Source organism: Galeopterus variegatus, unplaced genomic scaffold (genome assembly GCF_000696425.1).
Source record: "Galeopterus variegatus unplaced genomic scaffold, G_variegatus-3.0.2 Scaffold2768, whole genome shotgun sequence".
Taxonomy (NCBI): Eukaryota; Metazoa; Chordata; class Mammalia; order Dermoptera; family Cynocephalidae; genus Galeopterus; species Galeopterus variegatus.
This window is the reverse complement of record NW_007728879.1, coordinates 71,998-91,333: the sequence shown is the minus strand read 5'-3', so window position 1 is coordinate 91,333 and position 19,336 is coordinate 71,998. Positions and strand designations below refer to the sequence as shown.

Genomic DNA, 19,336 nt, shown 5'->3' with positions numbered 1-19,336 from the left:
CAACACTGAGGGTTGCGGTCCGTTGCCGGACATGAAAAAAAAGACAAAAAAAAAATACATCATTCAAGTACTTAAATATTTCATTTAAAATAATGAACAGTTGGGTATATGATCACATAACTTCAGAACACGCTTTTAGTTTTAAAAATCGTGAATTTGAAGATAATTCAAAGTAGTGGCTTAATTTTTTATTGCGAAGACAACAATAGTTAGGTTCTAATAATATACAAATATAAGACTGGCAACATTGTACAAGAGCTGTTGGCTTCTTTGTTACATCCTGGAGATTAAATGGAACAGCTTATTTTTAAAAGCTAGCTACAATTATAATAATGGGTATCATCTTGTAGTTTTATAAATTGTGCTTTAAGTTTTTTTGTAAAATATATACATACATTTGTGATAATAAATATTCATTTACTTACTCTGTCTCAGTAAACAAAATTTGGAGTTAAGATTTTCACCTCAGGTTGAATATATACTATATTGTACTAAATTTGAAATGAATGAACCTTTTATTTTTCTACCATAATATAAACTATTTTGTAAAATTAAGTGGAGAAGAAACTAATACTGTGTTCTTTGTGCCAGTTCCTGCAGTAAGTATTTCACAGATGTCAGTCTTGATTTGTTTGGTTTCTAACCCTGCTGATAATACAAAATTCTGGCAACATTTTAAGTAACCTAGGGTATCTATACAAACAAACAAAACCCATTTTTATCACACTTTAAATATATTTACCAAATTGATTTCTTTGTGGCTTGATTTGGAAAGTAGGAGATTTAGTTTCCTTCCCTGGCCAAGTCGGTTGAGTTAATTCTTTATTTCCTGGCTGCACTGTTGCCAAGGTCAAGTTTCTTTCCAGGTTTTGCTTTTCTTATGTTTTTGTCAGGGGGATGGGGAGGTTGGCAATGTATACATGTTTTTTTGCCCAGCAACCTGAAGGAATGGGGATGGGGAGAGTCCGTGAAGAGATGCTTAGAACAAAGATTCCTGACTAGAAAAATACAAGTAAGCAAAAGCAGTAGCTACATGGAACAGGGTTAATGCATGGCTTTACAAAAATGTGTTCAGCATCATTTGGTCTTCTGTATGATGGAAACATCACAAGAGCAGTTCTCTTGTCTGTTTTCTTCTCTGTAGCCCCATCATCTGTGCCAGGCACAGTGTGGGTGTCCAATAATGATTTGATCATTAATTGAACAAATAAATGAATGAATGAATAACACATTTCACTGGCAGTTTCTGGTCTTCTGCTCTATTACATTTTCTTGATTGAACATTTTTGTTGATATTCAAGTAAATAGTGGAAGAGGAACTTGCTGCTAAAATGTGTGATTTCTAAGTGGTTCTAATTCTTGATTTTAAAAAAATGATATCTTGGTTATTTATTTTTTCCTGTAGGAAATTATCTTTAATTACAAAGTAATTTACTTGTTGATGGGAGAAGCATATTATATTTCTGTAGTACAGTGCTCCCTGTATTTCTTTATTGCCTATGATACTTTTTTAGAAATATCATCTCATACATTAATATATATATATACTTTTATGGTTTTTTAATCTTCATAAAATTTACATTAGGGAAGTTTCACTCAGATGTATTTGAAGAGTACATGAAACAAGGTTTGTTTCCCTCTTATTGACTTATGTAATGTGTCAGGATAGTTTGGGGTTATTAATTAGTAGATTAATATAATTTAGTTTAATGTGGATTAACTGGTTTTAAATAAATTTTGAACTGTGTGATTTTCTAAAAATGCTTTTCTTCAAAAGAAACATTAAGAGAAAGAGAATAACATATGCATGTCAGAATTCTCCATTAAAACACAAAGTTTTAATAGCACTTCTTCTAGAACAATGGTTCTCAAACTTTTTAGTACCAGGAACCCTTTACACTCTTAAGAATTACTGAAGACTTTAAAGAGCTTTTTCTGTGTGGGTTATATCTATCAGTATTTACCATACTAGGAATTTATTTATTTGTTTATTCAAAAAGTATTTTTTTATGCAACTAACCATTACAGGGATCTGAGCCCGTGACCTTGATGTTATAAGTCTGTACTCTAACTAACAGATAGCCAGCCAGCCCTTCTATTAGAAATTTAAATGGATAACATTTAAAAATATTTATTTATTTAAAATTAATAATAGACCCATGTCATGTATTGTTAACCTAATTACATTTTTTATTTTTAAGTTCTATATTTTTTAAAACAAATTTTAGTGAAAAGAATGGTATTGTTTTACATTTTCACAAATCTCTCTGATATCTGGCTTTATGGAAGACAGCCGGATTCTCACATCTGCTTCTGTGTTTAATATATTACAGTATGACAGTTATGTAGCCTCTGGAAAACTCCACTGTACTCTAGTGAGAAAATCAGAACAAAAATTTTTGATATCATTATGAAAATAGTTTTCAACTCATAGACACCCTAAAAGGGCCTTGGAGATCTCCAGGTTCATGGATTCCCTATGAGAACCACTGCTCCAGAAACTAAGGGGGTGGAAGGATGAGGAGCAGAGGGGTGGGAACTTTGACTCTTTATTTTTTATCTTTCTGTGTTGTATCTGAATTGTCTTCAACAATTTTAAACACGAAAAATAAAATGAAAGGGGGGGGTGATTACCTCTCAAAAGAAGGTAGTAAAATTTTTGTTTCAACAACAAAAAAATTCTCATGATAGTTTCTTATTATATGATCTCACAATAAATCTAAATTTCAAATTTAGCTGATGTGTTTTAAATAGGATCCTATCCAAAATATTGAGATGAGCAAGGCAGTTGTGCAAGTCCCTGGTTGTTTGTTCCAACGTTGTCTATCAGAGATCTGAGCATACTACCAGTTTCTCACTCCACAGCATGCCTTTGCTTTGACTCTCCCGTGAAAGGCACTGGCACATTTATGGATAGTTGGCCACATTTATAATTTCTTTGCTAATTCAAGCAAATCTGGGAATGGAAAGAGCAGAATCCCAGTTAATGCTTAAATTGTCCTGGGGTACCGTGGCTGCCAGATTAGGAATTCTTGCTAATCCCTGCTCAACATTACATTGGGCCCCAGATATCTGTTCTTATTTCCTCTGCTTCCTCACAAATTGGAGAAATAGAAACAGTTTCTCAATATTTTACATTGATTATTTTCTTTCTAGTAAATAACTTAGAAAGTACATTCAGGGGCCGGCCTGGTGGCGCACTGCTACAGTGCACCGCTTGGGAAGCGCGGCGGCGCTCCCACCGAGGGTTCGGATCCCACATACAAGACCGGCCGCTCACTGGCTGAGCGAGGCGCGGGAGCAACACCGAGGGTTGTGATCCCGTGGCCGGTCCCGGTCCGGTGCGGGCGCGACACGGCTGGTCCCGGTCCGGTGCGGGCGCGACACTGAGGGTTGCGGTCCGTTGCCGGTCACGAAAAAAGACAAAAAGGAAAAAAAAAAAAAAAGAAAGTACATTCAGATTGGATTTTTAAAATTTCCCACTATCTTGTTTTCAAAGTAATAGAAATAACCAAAATTTATGACCTCTTCCTATTTTCAAGGTGATAAAAGAACCAAAAGCTTGAAATTTTACAATGAAATTAGAATAATCTGGCTCAGATCAAAGTGTAATTTTCTTCATAAAAAAAACAAATGTTAGTTTAATAGTTTTGCAGTGAGATACCAAAAAGAGACCTCAATAGGTAAATACAATATCAACCTTGTCTACTGAAATAGGGAAATGTTATTACCAGAATGAAAATGTTACATTTTATTTTCAGCCTATATATGAATATTAACTCCACTGAGTTATTTCTTTGGTGTTCTTCACATTTATCACCCCCACCCCAAAGAAAGTGGTTAATCTTTTTCCAAATATACAAGTAATATCTATTTATTGCAAAAAAATTTTTATAGCAGTAAACTATTAAGAAAAATTATAAATCCCCTGTAATCCTGCCATCTTTGTTTAGCTACCATTAATATTCAGAATAAATTTTGATTGTATATATAACAATATTCTATATACTTTTTGTAGCCTGATTTTCCAGTTGATAGACAGTATGGGGGTTTTTCTTTTTCTCCCCATATGAATAAATGAAGATCCATATTGCCATTTGGTATTTCTGTGTAAGTCTGTACTATTCTTGTACGTATGACATATTTTTTACTATAATAAATAATGCTTTAGTAAACATACCTGTTCTCACATCTCCCCATATGAATAAATGAAGATCCATATTGCCATTTGGTATTTCTGTGTAAGTCTGTACTATTCTTTTACGTATGACATATTTTTTACTATAATAAATAATGCTTTAGTAAACATACCTGTTCTCACATCTTTGCATACCTACCTGATTATTTCCTTAGGGTAAAGACTTAGCTGTGAGGTTGTAGGGTCAAAGGAGCACATACTTCTTCTTCCAAAGGTTTTAAACATGATAGCAAAATTCCTCTTTAGAAAGATCATACCCAATTTATACTCCCTTTCTTCCAACCCTAATCCATCCTTGAATCTGATGAGTTTTAAAAGTCATTATTTTGGTTTTCATTTCTTTGAATACTTCTGAGGTTGAACATCTTTTCAAGTGTTCTACACGAGTTACCTATTCATGTACTTCACCTGTTTTTCTGTTGGAATATTGTCTTACTGATCTATAAATGCTGTTCATAGTCTTTGTAGAAGATATCTATTGTTTATTGTATTTGATGAAATGTTTTCTTCTCTATGCATTTTTATAAGAAACTCTAGAGACCAGACAGTGCTGAGGCTCTGATGTAGACCTTTCTCCTTGTGTATTGCCATTCCCCGTTGGAGAGATTGAGCAGATATTTCTATGTGAGGTTAAGGAAGTAGTGGATGCACCGTTCTCATAAATGTAAAAATGCCATACATACCCTATAGTTTTTATTTGATTATTATTATGATGATGATTACTATTTGTGTCCTAAAATTTTTCTGACTCCTTCTCTAAGGCTGAAACCAGCATTGCAGCAGAAATTCACCAGCAAATCCATAAGAGAGAAAAACAAAATCCTGCACTGACATATTTTTCTGACTGTTGCTACTATCTTTGGGCTCCTGAAGAACTTGCCATTTTTGACATAGCTCACTGTTTTTGCTGTGATCTCTGCAATCTCACCCCCATTCCCATCCATATGAGAAATGGGTTGTCTAACCCTGGGCTGTATTTCCATTTATTTTCAGAGTATTCACATATTGGAGAGGACTGCTTCCTCTGGCACCGAGCCCTCTGTAAGTCGGCAATTCCTAGAACCGGAGCCGGTCCCCCTCTCCAAGGTCAGTAATGGAATGTGGTACTTTCTCTAATGGCATGGTGGCAGCTCTGGGGTCAATTGAACTGTGAATAACTTTTACACCTGACTCGCCTAAGACAGCTGTGATGCCATTTGTAGGGTGTCTCTTTCACTTCTTTCTGCCTCCAGTATGTAGAGTTTCTCTGCCCTGTGTAAGGCGAGAATAGATGAAAGTGTATTTTGCTGGGATTTGCAAAGTTCTGTTTTATGGAAGCCAGTGTTGCTTCCTCCTCACCCTGCTCTTCCTCAGACTAGGGAAACATCTAAGTTAATTTATGACTATAATGCAAAAATCATAAAGAAGAGTCAAGGAGATACCATCCCACTCATGCCCACTCCTCCCTGAGATTTTTAATGGGCTGGCAGTTCCCTTATTGAGAAAATCTGAAAATAGAATGCATGTGGATTTTGAATTCAAATATAAAAATAGTACTTTATTTCCAAAGACAGTTAACTTCTAAATATGTAAAACCAATCCTTCCACTTTGCTTTTCCTATATTAAACATAATCCTTTATAAGAACATTTTACCACCCTAGTGTTAGGAAATATATACACTTGTATCTCTTTATAATTTGAAGATATTACAAGCTATAAAGTTTATCTTATCAGACAAGTGTAGACTGCTAAACTAAGGAAAGGGAGGAAACTATAGAAAATAATTTAGAGAGAAATAAAAAGTGGTCTGACTTCCATTTGAATAGCAAATAGAGTGTATGCTTGGTAAATATAACTAGTAATCTCCTTGAAACATCAGTTCTCTTTTACAGTTAAAGGAAAGGGAGAATAAACATAGCGGCAATGGAAAAAGGTGGCTAACATTTATTGAGCACCCACTTTGTGCCAGGCACTGGACTAGAACATGCATTCTCTCACTTAATCAGCCCCCAACCCACTGAAGTGGGTACTAATACTATTCTCACTTTGCTGATAATTATGGCATAAGGCATGAAGGCCTCAGCTTGCTTAAACAGCAGTTTCCCATAGAGAGATGTGGCTATTAGCCCAGCTCACAGCAGCTGGGGCAGTCCACTGGCCTGATAAAGGGGTCTGGGTTGGGCACCAATAACATCCACTAACTATTCCTTCTCCATGGTGTTGCCCATTTGGACCTTGCTGTAGGACTAATAAACCCTTGTTGTGTTTTTGTATTAGTAGATACCAGATCTGTTGAGGCCCCCATGAAATTAGAGGGCCACAGCCAATCCAGATAGCATAGCATCTCACCATCTCTCAGCCCTTTTGAGAGAAGATGGGCTTCCAGGGCACTGGTTGGTAATGGAAGAACTTTGTTTCAGGTACACATTGTCCTGGCTCAGGATTGTTCAAATTTTATGTTTGATGCTTTCGCCTCCTAAAACATTTTTACATACCCCCACCCCACCAATCCACTCCCCACACACTCACACTCACCTTTGAGAGAAGATGGGCTTCCAGGGCACTGGTTGGTGATGGAAGAACTTTGTTTCAGGTACACATTGTCCTGGCTCAGGATTGTTCAAATTTTATGTTTGATGCTTTCGTCTCCTAAAACATTTTTACATACCCCCACCCCACCAATCCACTCCATGGAAGAACTTTGTTTCAGGTACACATTGTCCTGGCTCAGGATTGTTCAAATTTTATGTTTGATGCTTTCGTCTCCTAAAACATTTTTACATACCCCCACCCCACCAATCCACTCCCCACACACTCACACTCACACATATGATAGTATACCCTCAGGAAAGGCAATGTCTCTATTTTTTTTTTCAGATTAACAGACTGTGTCTATTCTTAGATTACTTTGTTTTTATTTATTGTTGTTAGATTAAACGTATTTTTAAAACTTCTGTAATACCAAAAACGTTTGTATATTTGACTTATGTCAAGTACTGACATGATAATATTAGGCCTTTTGGCTCTGTTTCTGTTCTAAGAAAATCTAGGAAAATTGGAGACTTTTAAGAAGAAAACAATTATCAATTGAAATTACAAAAAATATCCTAAATTTACAGAAAGTAATTTTAGTTTTCTTAAGATAGACCTAGTGTACTAAGCATAGAGGGGGAAATTTCAGCATAATGGCAAATAGGATATAGAAGTTTCTATCTTGTACTGAGATGGGTTGTTTCATTTCTTACACACTTTATTTGTGACGTTATCATCAGCATTTATAATTGAAATGGGGAGAACGTTGCTCTGGTGTTACCTGTTGCCTCTGGCAGTTTGACAGCTTATTTAAGTGTAAGAACTATATTAGGATTCTTTTCTATTTCTTTTGCTGGGCTTAGTAATATTGCATCAGAGTGAATGAAATTATTTGTATAGAGCTACCTCATTTATGCTTAAGAAACATTTTAACTTTTTGCCTTTTCTGTCATCCTTTTTTTTCCCCTCTGCAGTTAAACTCTCAAAGAATTTTTAAAAAGCACTTTGATAGAAATCAGTAGCCATAGCTTCACAGGGACAAGCTGTTATTACAATATGAGTTTAATTAGAAAAAAAAACTGGAAAGCATTTGTACTTACTATTAAATGTTTCCATTTTCACAAGTTGTACTGAGTGTTTTTCATGATACATACACAGAGAGAAAGAGAAAGACAGAGAGAATGAATCAAAGATAAATACTAGCCTTCAAATAAGATCTAGCTAGAAATAAAAATGTTACTCTTTTAGAGATACTACCCATGGATGGGGCTACTGAAAATGGAAATGTCATTAAGTACAGCTGATATCTCTCTAAGAACAGAGAGAGCTTTAATAAATACATTTACTTATATATGGAGAGGGTTTTTAAAAATTTCTTGATTATACCATTTTTTGTAAAAATCCTTTTTTTTTTTTTTTGGAGTAGAGTGGTTATCTACTTTGCTGGTGAGAGTAGAAAGCCACAGAAACTGGACTTTTTATAAGAACCTACTATTTTCTCCTATTATTCTAACATTATTCATAAACAGTGCTCATTTGTCGAATTGCAATTCGATGTTAAGAAATGGGGATGCCAAAGTGCTGCATTTGGTACTCTCAATGATAATGCCACCTTCACTTGTATTGTCTAAAAATTTGGTATACTATATAGCCTGAAATTGTCTCATCAGAAACCTTTTTTTTTTTTAATCACTATCTAATTAACAGTTTTGACCGATCAAGATCAATCACAGTTTCTTACAGAATTATCTTCAAATAGAAAACCATTTCTTGGGTTGTTACAGATCCTTTAAAGGTTTCTTAATGTTGCCAAGTGAACACTAGTAGGTGTGTTTCTATAAGGTCAGTACAGTAGTTCATTCTCTAGGGATTTCTGAGGGATGACTAAGAAGATGAAGAAAAAACACTAGTCCTAGATTGTTTTCTCTTGAGGGGAGAAGGGTAGTTGTGGGGTTGGGCTTAGGTAGGACAGAAGCATGATGCCAGGTTTGGAGTTGGAGGGATTTTCAGAGGCCAGAAGCATTTCCTAGCCTTAATGATGTTAGAATGAAGCCATGTCTCCTCGAAACAACTCTGTGTAAAAATCCCACTCCATTTACATATATTTAGATTTAACATAGATTTGACTTGGCCATAGAGCAAGTAGCTTCTTGGATGAAAGGAGGAAAAAGGAGAAAAGAGGAATGGGTGATAAACACTCAGTTTTCTCCCTCCTGTCCCATGACCGACATCTCTAACAGATTATGGCACCTTTTCCTCTAAGCCTTGTCAGAGTCTCACAGTCCTTTAACAGATTTTGGGCAGCCACCACGCAGCTATGAGCCAGCAAATCCATCTTCCCTGAGATGAATGCCTTTGGTCAGTGCTGTTGAGGCCTTTGTTGTGTGGTCTAGGGATGATTTGTGATAACATGTGTCTTTTCAGAAGGCAGATTCCCAAGTCAGTTTGGGATGGGACATTCTGTCAAGGTTCCGGCCCTGATCCATGGAAACTGCATCCATCTTTCCGAAGCTAAGCCTCCCTATACTGCGGACAGGATTGTAGCAGTTGTGCATGGGATGTTGGGAGCCACTCCTTCTGCCTAATTGTTAACAGGGCACATGATGGTCCAGATCTCATGCCTGAGATCTAGAATATGGGGTATTAAAGTGTTTGCTAGGTCAGTGATTACTTTAGAGCTATATGGGCTCCTAGAAATCACCTGGTCCTGGGATTTTAAAACCTAGGATGCTGCTAAGGGCCAGGTAGCTAACAGAAGCAAGCCCAGCAGGGATTATGGCAACTGAAGACAGGCATGCTTCCCTCAGGGCAGGCCCAGTGTCTCCAGATCACATAGGCTTTCAGAAATTTTTGATTTTTAAAGTCTGAAATTTTCTGATTTATAAATGTTGACAATCCTTTAAAAAAATTTTTTTTAAATGTAAAAGAACAAAGCATGTCTTATGGAAGAGGACACCATGATTTAATCAATTTGCAGCAGAGAAGCTGGGAATGTGAGCTCTGGAACCCAGATTTTTGGCCTTGTACTCTGCTGCCCTTTCCACAATTTTTTTAAATGTAAAAGAACAAAGCATGTCTTATGGAAGAGGACACCATGATTTAATCAATTTGCAGCAGAGGAGCTGGGAATGTGAGCTCTGGAACCCAGATTTTTGGCCTTGTACTCTGCTGCCCTTTCCACAGGCTCCCAAGGGTGTGTATATCTTTGAGAGCCAGAGCTTCTCGGTGTGTGTCTGGAAAGTAAGGCATTTTATGCTCACTTTGAAATGCACACAGCCTCCCCAAGAGGAAGCATGACCGCAGCACTGTTCTTCAGTGTTAATAACAAGTTACAAGCTGCTTCAGGCCACTGCAGACTTTCTGTTTCTACACAGAAAGTCAGGTCCACACACTAATTGAACATTTGTCATCAAAACAATGTTATTTTGAAACTTTAAAGTGCTTCTGTGCGCACAGATTAGCTGTCTGGAGAAATGCATTTTAAACATTCTGAGTACAGGCAATCGAACTTCCATTCGGCCCCAAATAGACGAGGTGGCTCCAGTGAGTCTCTGATGGACCTGCATACCTCCGAGTCCACCTGTGAAACTCATTTTAACTTCAATTAGATGTGCCTGGCTGTGTTTGATGTTCTCATTTGCTCCAGAATGCTTTTCATACTTCTGGTGGGGTTAGTGTTGCTTCAAAAGCAACTTCCACTTAAGAATCTGCTTCAGTGTCATCAAGCACCAAGAAATATGTGATATGTTTTTCTTTTTTTCTCTCAGGAAGCTGACAGCTGGGAAATTATAGAAGGGCTGAAAATAGGCCAAACCAATGTCCAGAAACCAGACAAACATGAAGGCTTTATGCTGAAGAAAAGAAAATGGCCTTTAAAAGGCTGGCACAAGGTAACATTTTGTCATATTCAGGCTCAGGTTATCTTCAGAAATAGAGAGGATCTTATTTGCTATCATTAGTGGAAAACTAAGTATGATTGTATGTGTAAAAGTAATTTTCAGGGCCTCATTTTAACCATATGGGTTGCAACGTATTATACCTACTTGAGTCTGAGATCTGTATTATATGTATTCAGGGAAAAAATATTCACATGATATTTAAAATCCAGTTTGTACATATTGTGATCTAATCTGTTTTTTTCACTTAAATTGGTATGGATATATTCTCATTAAATATTTTTTAATTCATGCATATATTCCATTGGATGGATTTTTATTATATATGTCACCGTTACTGAACCAATTTCCTATTGCTTGATATATCAGACATGTCTAATTTTTTACTGTTATGATGTGATGAAGATCCTTATTTACACATGAATTTCTGTTTAGTTCCTTGGGATACATTCCCAGGGTTATTCTTACCAGTGCAAACTAAAGTTGGAAAATCGCTGATCCTGGACTTTTGTTTATTGCCCTTTCAAGTATATAGTTTATTCCTTTCTCCCCTCCCAACGTTCTTTTTCAATCTGCCAGTTTTAATTATGGAGAAAATATTTTTTACTACATTGTTGCCACACCTGAGTAGCAAGAATTAAGTGATGCTAAGGAGGAGAAAGTTGTCTCCATTTTCAGTTGCCTTCCTTTGATAGACCACCCGTATCTTCTCTAAAAATCACTGGAACAACAAGTTCATCTACTTGCCATCTCTGCCAATAAATTTCATCTCAGGGCAGAGGACATGTTGGCCCCAATGGCTGGGTAGTGGCTGCTCACTGGCTCAATGCAGGGAGGTTATGCATTATAACTTCATTAAGGAGATATTTTATGCACTTTAAGGGAAAGACTTAAAAGTGAACAGATGGGAAATGTTGCCCCAACTCCTTGTCTCTGAAGGTAGAATTAAAAAAAAAAAAAAAAGGTCAAAGGAATTTCTGGCTAATGTGCCCTCTCCTTTGTCAGAAACTCTCTGCCCTGAACCTATATATTATCCTGTCAGGTTACAGCAATAGCTATGCTAATTGTATGGCTAGGCATTTCATAACTAAAGCCAAAATGTTTCATTATTTTAGTTATACTAAGTTTCCATTTGTATTGTCAGGGCTAGGACTCAGACCCCTCAAACCCATTGTACAGACTGGGTCACAGACCCCTCATATGCCCGGCTGGGTCACCAGACCCCTCACACACAGGTCCATACTAGGTAATTGGGAAAGATCCTGGGAGCCATTGGCAGACAACATGAGCTCAGTCCTCAGAGTCCTCAGCAGTGACGGCGGTGGCCTCCCAGAACATCCCAGGGATACTGGCAGCAACAGCTACCAGCAGCAGTAGCAACCCCTGCCAGGGGGTGGGGGTCCCATGGATCAGAGCCACTCATTCTTTATACTTATGTCCATAACCCAGGACACCTGGGTGCACATACACAATTACATTAGACAATAGCCAAGGAACACCTGGCACACATGCATATTTACATCAAATGCTCAGCAAGATTCTGAACATCTGAGGGGCCCTGACCATTTTCCTATATTTTCCCTACATAGCCCAATGCCAGTGATCTCTCCCCTCATCTTCGTCCCTCCTTAGATTTGAGCCAACTGACCAAACTCCTTCCTAAGATCACCTTTGCCTTTCATTCGGATCTTACCACTTTGCATTTCTCCAAATTGATGGCCTCACTACTCTCTTTCCCCATGACACCCTACAGGTTAATTTTCCCTGCTAAAATTCTTTGATAGAAATGGAAAAATAGGGAAAAAGGTCAAAGAAATTTCTTGTGAACCGTTAACTTTAATCTGGCACTCTCAGTACACATTTCAGCAAAACTAGCTGTGGTTTGACAGCAACTTTCTAGACCATGCTTTTGAACATTTTGCTATGTAAATAACAGGAGGGCCTGCCTCACATTGCCTTTTCTTCTGATTTCTACTGTCACCATATACTTATTCACTGCATCAGCCCATTTGATTGCCCACATCAAGGGAATGAAGTAATCCAGTGTTTCTCAGCTGTAGAGATTCTTTCTTCCACTGTTTATTGTCCCCCAGAACCTGTAACAAAGGGGTTACAGTGGCTTTTTGTGAGTTCTATGCAGGGCGTCCCCAGGCCTGACTGCCTGCCACCTCAGCAGGTAAGAGTTCCTGAATCACATAAAAACTTTCCAGTGGAGTCATTTTCCAGCAACAGAAAGACTCCCTGTCTCTGTACAAGTAGAGAAGGGCACTGGACCCATTGTTTGGTTGGGTCCTGGGAGCTGTTTGTTCTCTTGTGAATTGCCATGGGAAGGAAATCGACAGCAGAGAGTTCCTGAGTGCTTGTGGAGCAAAAATGGCTAAATCCACTCAGACTGGACCAGGATCATCTTGGAGGAGACCAAAATAGCCAAAAACCTCTTTCTTTTACCCTTAATGTAGTTTAGAAATAATTTTTAATCTCTTTCACTAATAGTGGAATACAACTATTTCACTAAGTGGAGATGCAGTCATATTGCTAAGGCTACTTAAACTTTCAGATAATTTATTATTCATAGATCCAGTTCACTGGCTTCTGTAACGGATATGAGCATTTTCAAGAATTATCATGGTATCCATAGGAAATTCAGTTTACCTCCATCGTAAAAAATTCGCTGCAGAATTGTGTAGAGCTCCTCACAGAATCACTGTGACTTAGCCCAGGTTATTCTCATTTCTCACTTTCAAAAACATCCCAATGTGGTTCATTCAGAAGGTTTTAGCTGCAGGCCCTGAGAGTCCCTTCCTACTAAGAAAAACAGTGTTGAAAAAACTCCATTCTCATTGGATTACTTATAAAAGAGCCCTGTAGATTAATAGTATAGAACTAGAGCTCTGATCTCCTTACCATTTAATGTGACTGACAGTTGCCAGATGCACTGAATCCAAATACATTAAAGTGATCAAACATATTGATTACTACATGCCAAGTAATTTTAGACACACACCTGTGAATGTTTTATATAATTCAAACTACAGACAATAACTGGGGGTGTTTGGTTCTTGCAGCGTTTTTTTGTCCTGGATAATGGAATGTTAAAGTATTCAAAGGCACCACTTGATGTAAGTAGCACACAGGACATGTTTCGAAGATTGATTTAGAATTCTGCTTGAAGTGAGTAAATACTGTAATTGTGCAAGCCTTGTGCTTTAGTTACCAGCTTTGTGCATGTCTGTGCCTGTAGTATTTAACAAGCTACTAAACCTCATGTTCCATACAAGGTGTGTTTTATGCTTATACTGAAGATAGCGTAAAATCTCAAACTAGTGCATAAAGATTTAATTTAACAATTTTAGTGTATGTTATTAAAAACAGAAGCTTAAACCTAAAAGTTACACACTAATAAAATCATCATTTCTCTCTTGGAGAGAAAACACACATAGACTTTTTCTGTATCTCTCAATAAACTCTGCTTTATGTGCTTTTTTGAGACTTAAAGCAATCTTTGCTCCTGTCAATGTCCTTTTAAAAACTATTTTTTGAACTTCATTTCTATTTCATAATCTTTTTATCTTGGTAATCCCAACTCACTGAAATTATTCCAAATTATTTTTCTTTAGCATACAAAGTAGTTTACATGCAAAACTGGAAAATTCCCTCCTTCATATCATTGTGGTGTAGGGGAAATCACAGAGGGCCCAGATTTCAGTTTTGTCCCCATCTCTGCTATTGAATCAGCTGTGTCCTTGATCAGAAGAGGGCAGCCAGAAGGAAGAGCCGGCTGCTCCCTGCTCTCTAGCCCCAGCTGCCCAGCTCTGCCTCAGCAGCTGTCTTCCAGCCGATTACTCAGGGATGTTCTGGGTTATAGGTCAAAGACTGAACACAGTTATTGGCTGCTCCCTGCTCTCTAGCCCCAGCTGCCCAGCTCTGCCTCAGCAGATGTCTTCCAGCCGATTACTCAGGGATGTTCTGGGTTATAGGTCAAAGACTGAACACAGTTATTTTAGGAACCACTTTGAGGGGGATATAAACTGTGCAATATAGAATTATGAAGAATTGGCATTATATTTTATGCCAAAAAACAGAAATAAGATGAATAGTTTTATTTATTGAAATCGGTATGAATCACAACTTCAGCTATCCTCAGTTTAAGAACCTTAACGTCAGACTCTTCACTGTTTTCTCTTTGTTAAAGATGTAATATTCCACTTCCCATAGATAAATTAAATATTACCTTGAGTGCACTTAAATACAGAGATACATTGCATTTTATATCCTTCCAGCATATTTACTAGTCTTTTGATTTCAGATTCAAAAAGGGAAAGTCCATGGGAGCATAGATGTTGGACTCTCTGTCATGTCAATTAAAAAGAAGGCTCGGAGAATAGACCTTGACACAGAAGAGCACATCTATCATTTGAAGGTGAAATCGCTTTTCAACAGTTTCTCTGCCATTAGCAGAGGAAGTGATGTGCCTGCCTCAGTGGTAGACCTTCTCCTCTTGTTCATTGTTTCAGGTGAAATCCCAGGACTGGTTTGATGCGTGGGTCTCTAAACTGCGCCACCATCGGCTGTATCGTCAGAATGAAATTGTGAGATCACCAAGAGATGCTAGTTTTCACATATTTCCTTCAACCTCCACTGCTGAATCCTCCCCAGCTGCCAATGTGTCCGTTGTGGATGGAAAGGTTTGACTTGTTTTATAAAAATCAGCCTGGAAATTGTTTAGAAAATTATACAAATGCATAAGTGAGGCTCATTTGAAAAAGCCAATAAGAGGAAGTTTGCTTTGTCAACTAACACTCAGAAGACAACAGTGGCATTTGGCATCAAAGTTAATCAGTAGTGTAGGTTAATCAGAAATGTAGATCACCAAGAAAATTAAGTTATTTTTCCTTTCTATGAATGAACTACAACCTAATTTTATGTGTCTTTGTAAGAATATTAGGAAGTGGAATAAACATGTGTTTAATTAGCACTCAGAAGAAGACCCCAAAGTTTTGAAAATGAAACTTGCTTTCTTTCCTTAAACCGTAATGTATACACAACCCAGAGAGAGGCTAGTAAATTTCCCATGAAGTTAATGCAAGTGGCTTGATAATGTGACAGTAATAGAAGCAGAAGCCTATTGGAATGACCTGGCACTGTGTTAAGCCAGTGTCAAATCACTCATTCATCTCTAATCTTTCATATAGCCAAAGTTCAGATGTCTCTGAACTTTGTACAGATCCACTGTAAAGAATTTGTCTTGATGTGACATAGCCATTAAACAGCTGAGCCAAAACCTGAACCCACATGTCTGCTTCCAAAATCAGTGTCCTTTCCATTATTCCAGACTAAGGGAGGCTAAAGTTGTTCCTCAGGCTGTAATGAGTTTAATTCCTATGTTGTTGAACAGTTAGAGATGTTGCCTGTTAAAAAGTCAAGGTTAGGACAACAGGCAGGGAAACAGCTGTTTCTGCCTTTGATTCCATAATTAACTTTCCTGAAACATAACCACATTGCACAGCCCAGGGGTGCTCCAGCTTCACACTTGGCACCTGAAATTGGGGACAGAGATAGCTGTGAGGAAGCTGGCTGCCACAAAGAGTTGAGTTCAAGAACATTCCAGTGAAGATTCTGCTTTCCTTTGTTTGCTTACACAGGAATGTATATAATACATAGATCCAAGTTTCCTTTGTAAAGCATTAGAAAACCTTGTGGAATATCTGCAAGACTAACCAAAGCAGATTAAATAAAACATTACTATATTCTGTTTTTGTTATTTCAATAGAAATTACTTAGGTAATTTTTGCTCAATCCCATTAGTTGGATTTCTCGAGGCTCTCAAACCTTTCGTTATTTCATTCTGGCTGCAGCCTTACCAAGGGCTGTTTATTTATCTTTCTCCTAGGAATGAGGTGTTGGGTGGACCCTAATACCAACCAGTTCTGAAATAAAAGGAACAAACCAGGATGTCAGGGAGTTAGGAAGGTTGAGAACTTAACACCTGCTCAAGACAGTCTCCAAGTTTCTCTGGGCCTCCTGTATTTTCACCACAAGGTAGAATGAATTCTAGAGTTAGTTCAAATTAAATGAGAAATGAATGGATCTTTAAAAAATATAAATTTTTAATTCCTTGGTTTTTCTAGCTTCTGACTGTGTCATTGGCACACAGTGTTGATAAAAAATATGTTATATTCATCCCTTGTGTAATTTATTAAATAACTTGGATGATATCTGAGAATGGAGAACTGAAACCAAATCTTCTCCACTGTTTGCCTTGGAATAAGAAAGCTTTTCAACTCTGGCTTTCACAACAGATCTATTGCTCTAATTACGAATGACATACCTCTAGTATCTAACTCTGCAAAACATTTCCATTACATTTATCAAAATACAACAAAGAGTGAAAAGAGCTTTTTATCACTTCGCTTGCCTTCTAAGTATCAAATTATTCAACTCCCATATGTTAATTGGCTTGTGGTCCTGTGTGGGTAATAAATAAGTCTGGATTTGCTAAGTATGTGTATCATTCATTCCATAATGATTTAGAAGAGACACAATCAGTTGTAACTGAATATTAAATTTAAATAGGGAGTTTTAAAGTTATTTCAGCTTCTTGGGAAATAAGTTTCTGCTTTTTTCACTTAGTGTTTACTGTATTCACCTTAGTATCTACATACTTATGTTTCACATAAAATTCCTTTAATGGAAAGTCTATTAGCTATAGATAATAACTTGTCAAGACTACCTTTTTATATATTATAACTTTCAATGTGCATTCAAAGCATTGCTAGGTTGCTTGCTGGTGGATAATGTACTTAGGAATCCTGAGTTAAAAGTACTACAATAAAGACACTGTATCAAATACAACTTACTGAGTAATTAAAAATCATTGGGAATTTGAGTTGGCAGGTCCTTGTGAATATGAGATGCAACATACTTGAATGTTGTCCTCTTCACTGAATGGTGGAGATAGCAACTTAATGACAGTGTTGTTATTGTTCATGGATTTTACCTGGAATATGCACTGAGCATATACCACATTTAGCCAAGAGGCTTCTTCCATGTTTTGAGTATACCCTTTCTTCCTTTCTTTTTTAATGTTGCTTTGAAGATACTTGTATTTTTTAAAAGTCGTTTAAATGTACTGTTTCTGCTTTGTGTGACCATACACTTTATCTCTGTTTTTGTTTGTTGTAGTTGCAACCAAACAGCTTTCCATGGCAGTCCTCTTTACCATGCAGTAATAGCCTCCCTGCGACCTGCACAACTGGCCAGAGTAAGGTGGCAGCCTGGTTACAGGACTCGGAAGAGATGGACAGATGTGCAGAAGGTCAGTTTTTGCCCGGTTTGGGCTAAGAGAATAAGCCAAAAAACCAAACCAAAACAAAAACTGAAGAGGTGAATTGTGGGTGCTACATCTTCCACCCTGGCCCCCTTGATGGCCTTGATGTTTCCTTTTTTCTATTTTTATACACCAAATCCTTCTCCATCCTATTACTCAGGCTTCTTACCAGTCAGTTCTCCAGCGCCCTCAAAATTGTAGCTAGTGTTTGTCCTTACTCTGACTTCCACCACTTAACCTTCTCTCTGCATCTCTGTATCCCTCCTTTCCTCTGGCCTCCTTAGCCTCCCACTCCTGGGACCCTGGGGTCATCACACAGAGGGAAGCCCTAAGGAAAGCCCTCTGCCCATGCTCCCAGACTCTCTTCTCTGCCCTCCTTGCTAGGTTACTTCCACAGCTGCCTTCTCTGCTACTCTTTCTTGCTCATGGAACAAGCATGTTTCCTGACAAGCCAGCAGTAAATGGCGAAATTCAAATACACTGCACCTTAGATCTACAGTCACTCATTTAGCATTCCAGTATGGACGAGTTATTAACTATGCTGACTAGTATACGATTTCCTTACTCTGCCCTCTCTGAGCCTCCTAATCAGCTTTTACTTTCTCCAACCTTGTAATCAGCCAGAGCATGTTGGTCCATACTTGATCCACTGTTCATTTTCATTCTATGAGACAGTTTTCATTTGACCTGAATGTCTACAGCATTTTTATTAGCCCTCTGAGACACCCACATCCCAAACTCGATCTTTGTGTGAAAATATGATTTAAGAGGCAATCTATATTCATAAGTAATGTCCAGCTGACATTCCATAAAAAGGGTTTTACTTCAAGGTATACACAAAACACTCAGACTTTAATTTCAGTATATTAACTTTAGGTTGGGGAAAGAATATAAGCTTTACTTTCCTCGAATTCTGCAGGGCTGCCTCAGTAGTGATTTTAGACATTTCAGCCTCTCCTTTAAGTTCTGCAGCCTTACACACATTCATGGCATTTAACATGGCCACCTATATTCCTGAAATGATTAGTCCTTCCACTGGTACAGTATCTATTTATCTGACCAAAGTGAATAGACATTGGCTTTCATGCTGAGAAGCCTCAGGCTGGTGGAGGGATGCTCTCGTCTGTTTCAAACTACCTCTGTGGTCCCTTGTATCCTCACTCCAGTGTTGGGGTGATCCTCCTTCACCCCATCCTGACTCCTCCCTGTGTCCCCCATCCCACATTTCTGTTTTCCTTCAGGATTTAGCGCAATAATTATCTCCTCTCTTGGAGACAACGACAAGTCCTTCCTGTTTCACTAGTTCCTGCTCTCTGCCTACAGACTTCAGCTTCCCTACGATAATTAGCCTTTGTGCCTTTTTATTCTATGAAAAAAGCATTCTTGGTAGCAGGAGGCCATCT

At 37.8% G+C, this 19,336-nt stretch overlaps 1 protein-coding gene across 7 annotated transcripts in view; it reads left to right on the top strand.

Annotated features, from left to right (window-relative positions):
- The window catches only part of OSBPL6 (oxysterol binding protein-like 6), a 212,173-nt gene that overhangs the window by 138,697 nt on the left and 54,140 nt on the right, over positions 1 to 19,336 (top strand). For all 7 annotated transcript variants that reach the window (XM_008582929.1, XM_008582927.1, XM_008582928.1 and 4 more), the window contains 6 exons: positions 5,192 to 5,284; positions 10,478 to 10,600; positions 13,672 to 13,725; positions 14,913 to 15,026; positions 15,121 to 15,291; positions 17,789 to 17,921. In XM_008582929.1, the coding sequence (XP_008581151.1) occupies positions 5,192 to 5,284; positions 10,478 to 10,600; positions 13,672 to 13,725; positions 14,913 to 15,026; positions 15,121 to 15,291; positions 17,789 to 17,921 (688 nt within the window). The remainder of the gene's footprint in view (positions 1 to 5,191; positions 5,285 to 10,477; positions 10,601 to 13,671; positions 13,726 to 14,912; positions 15,027 to 15,120; positions 15,292 to 17,788; positions 17,922 to 19,336) is intronic.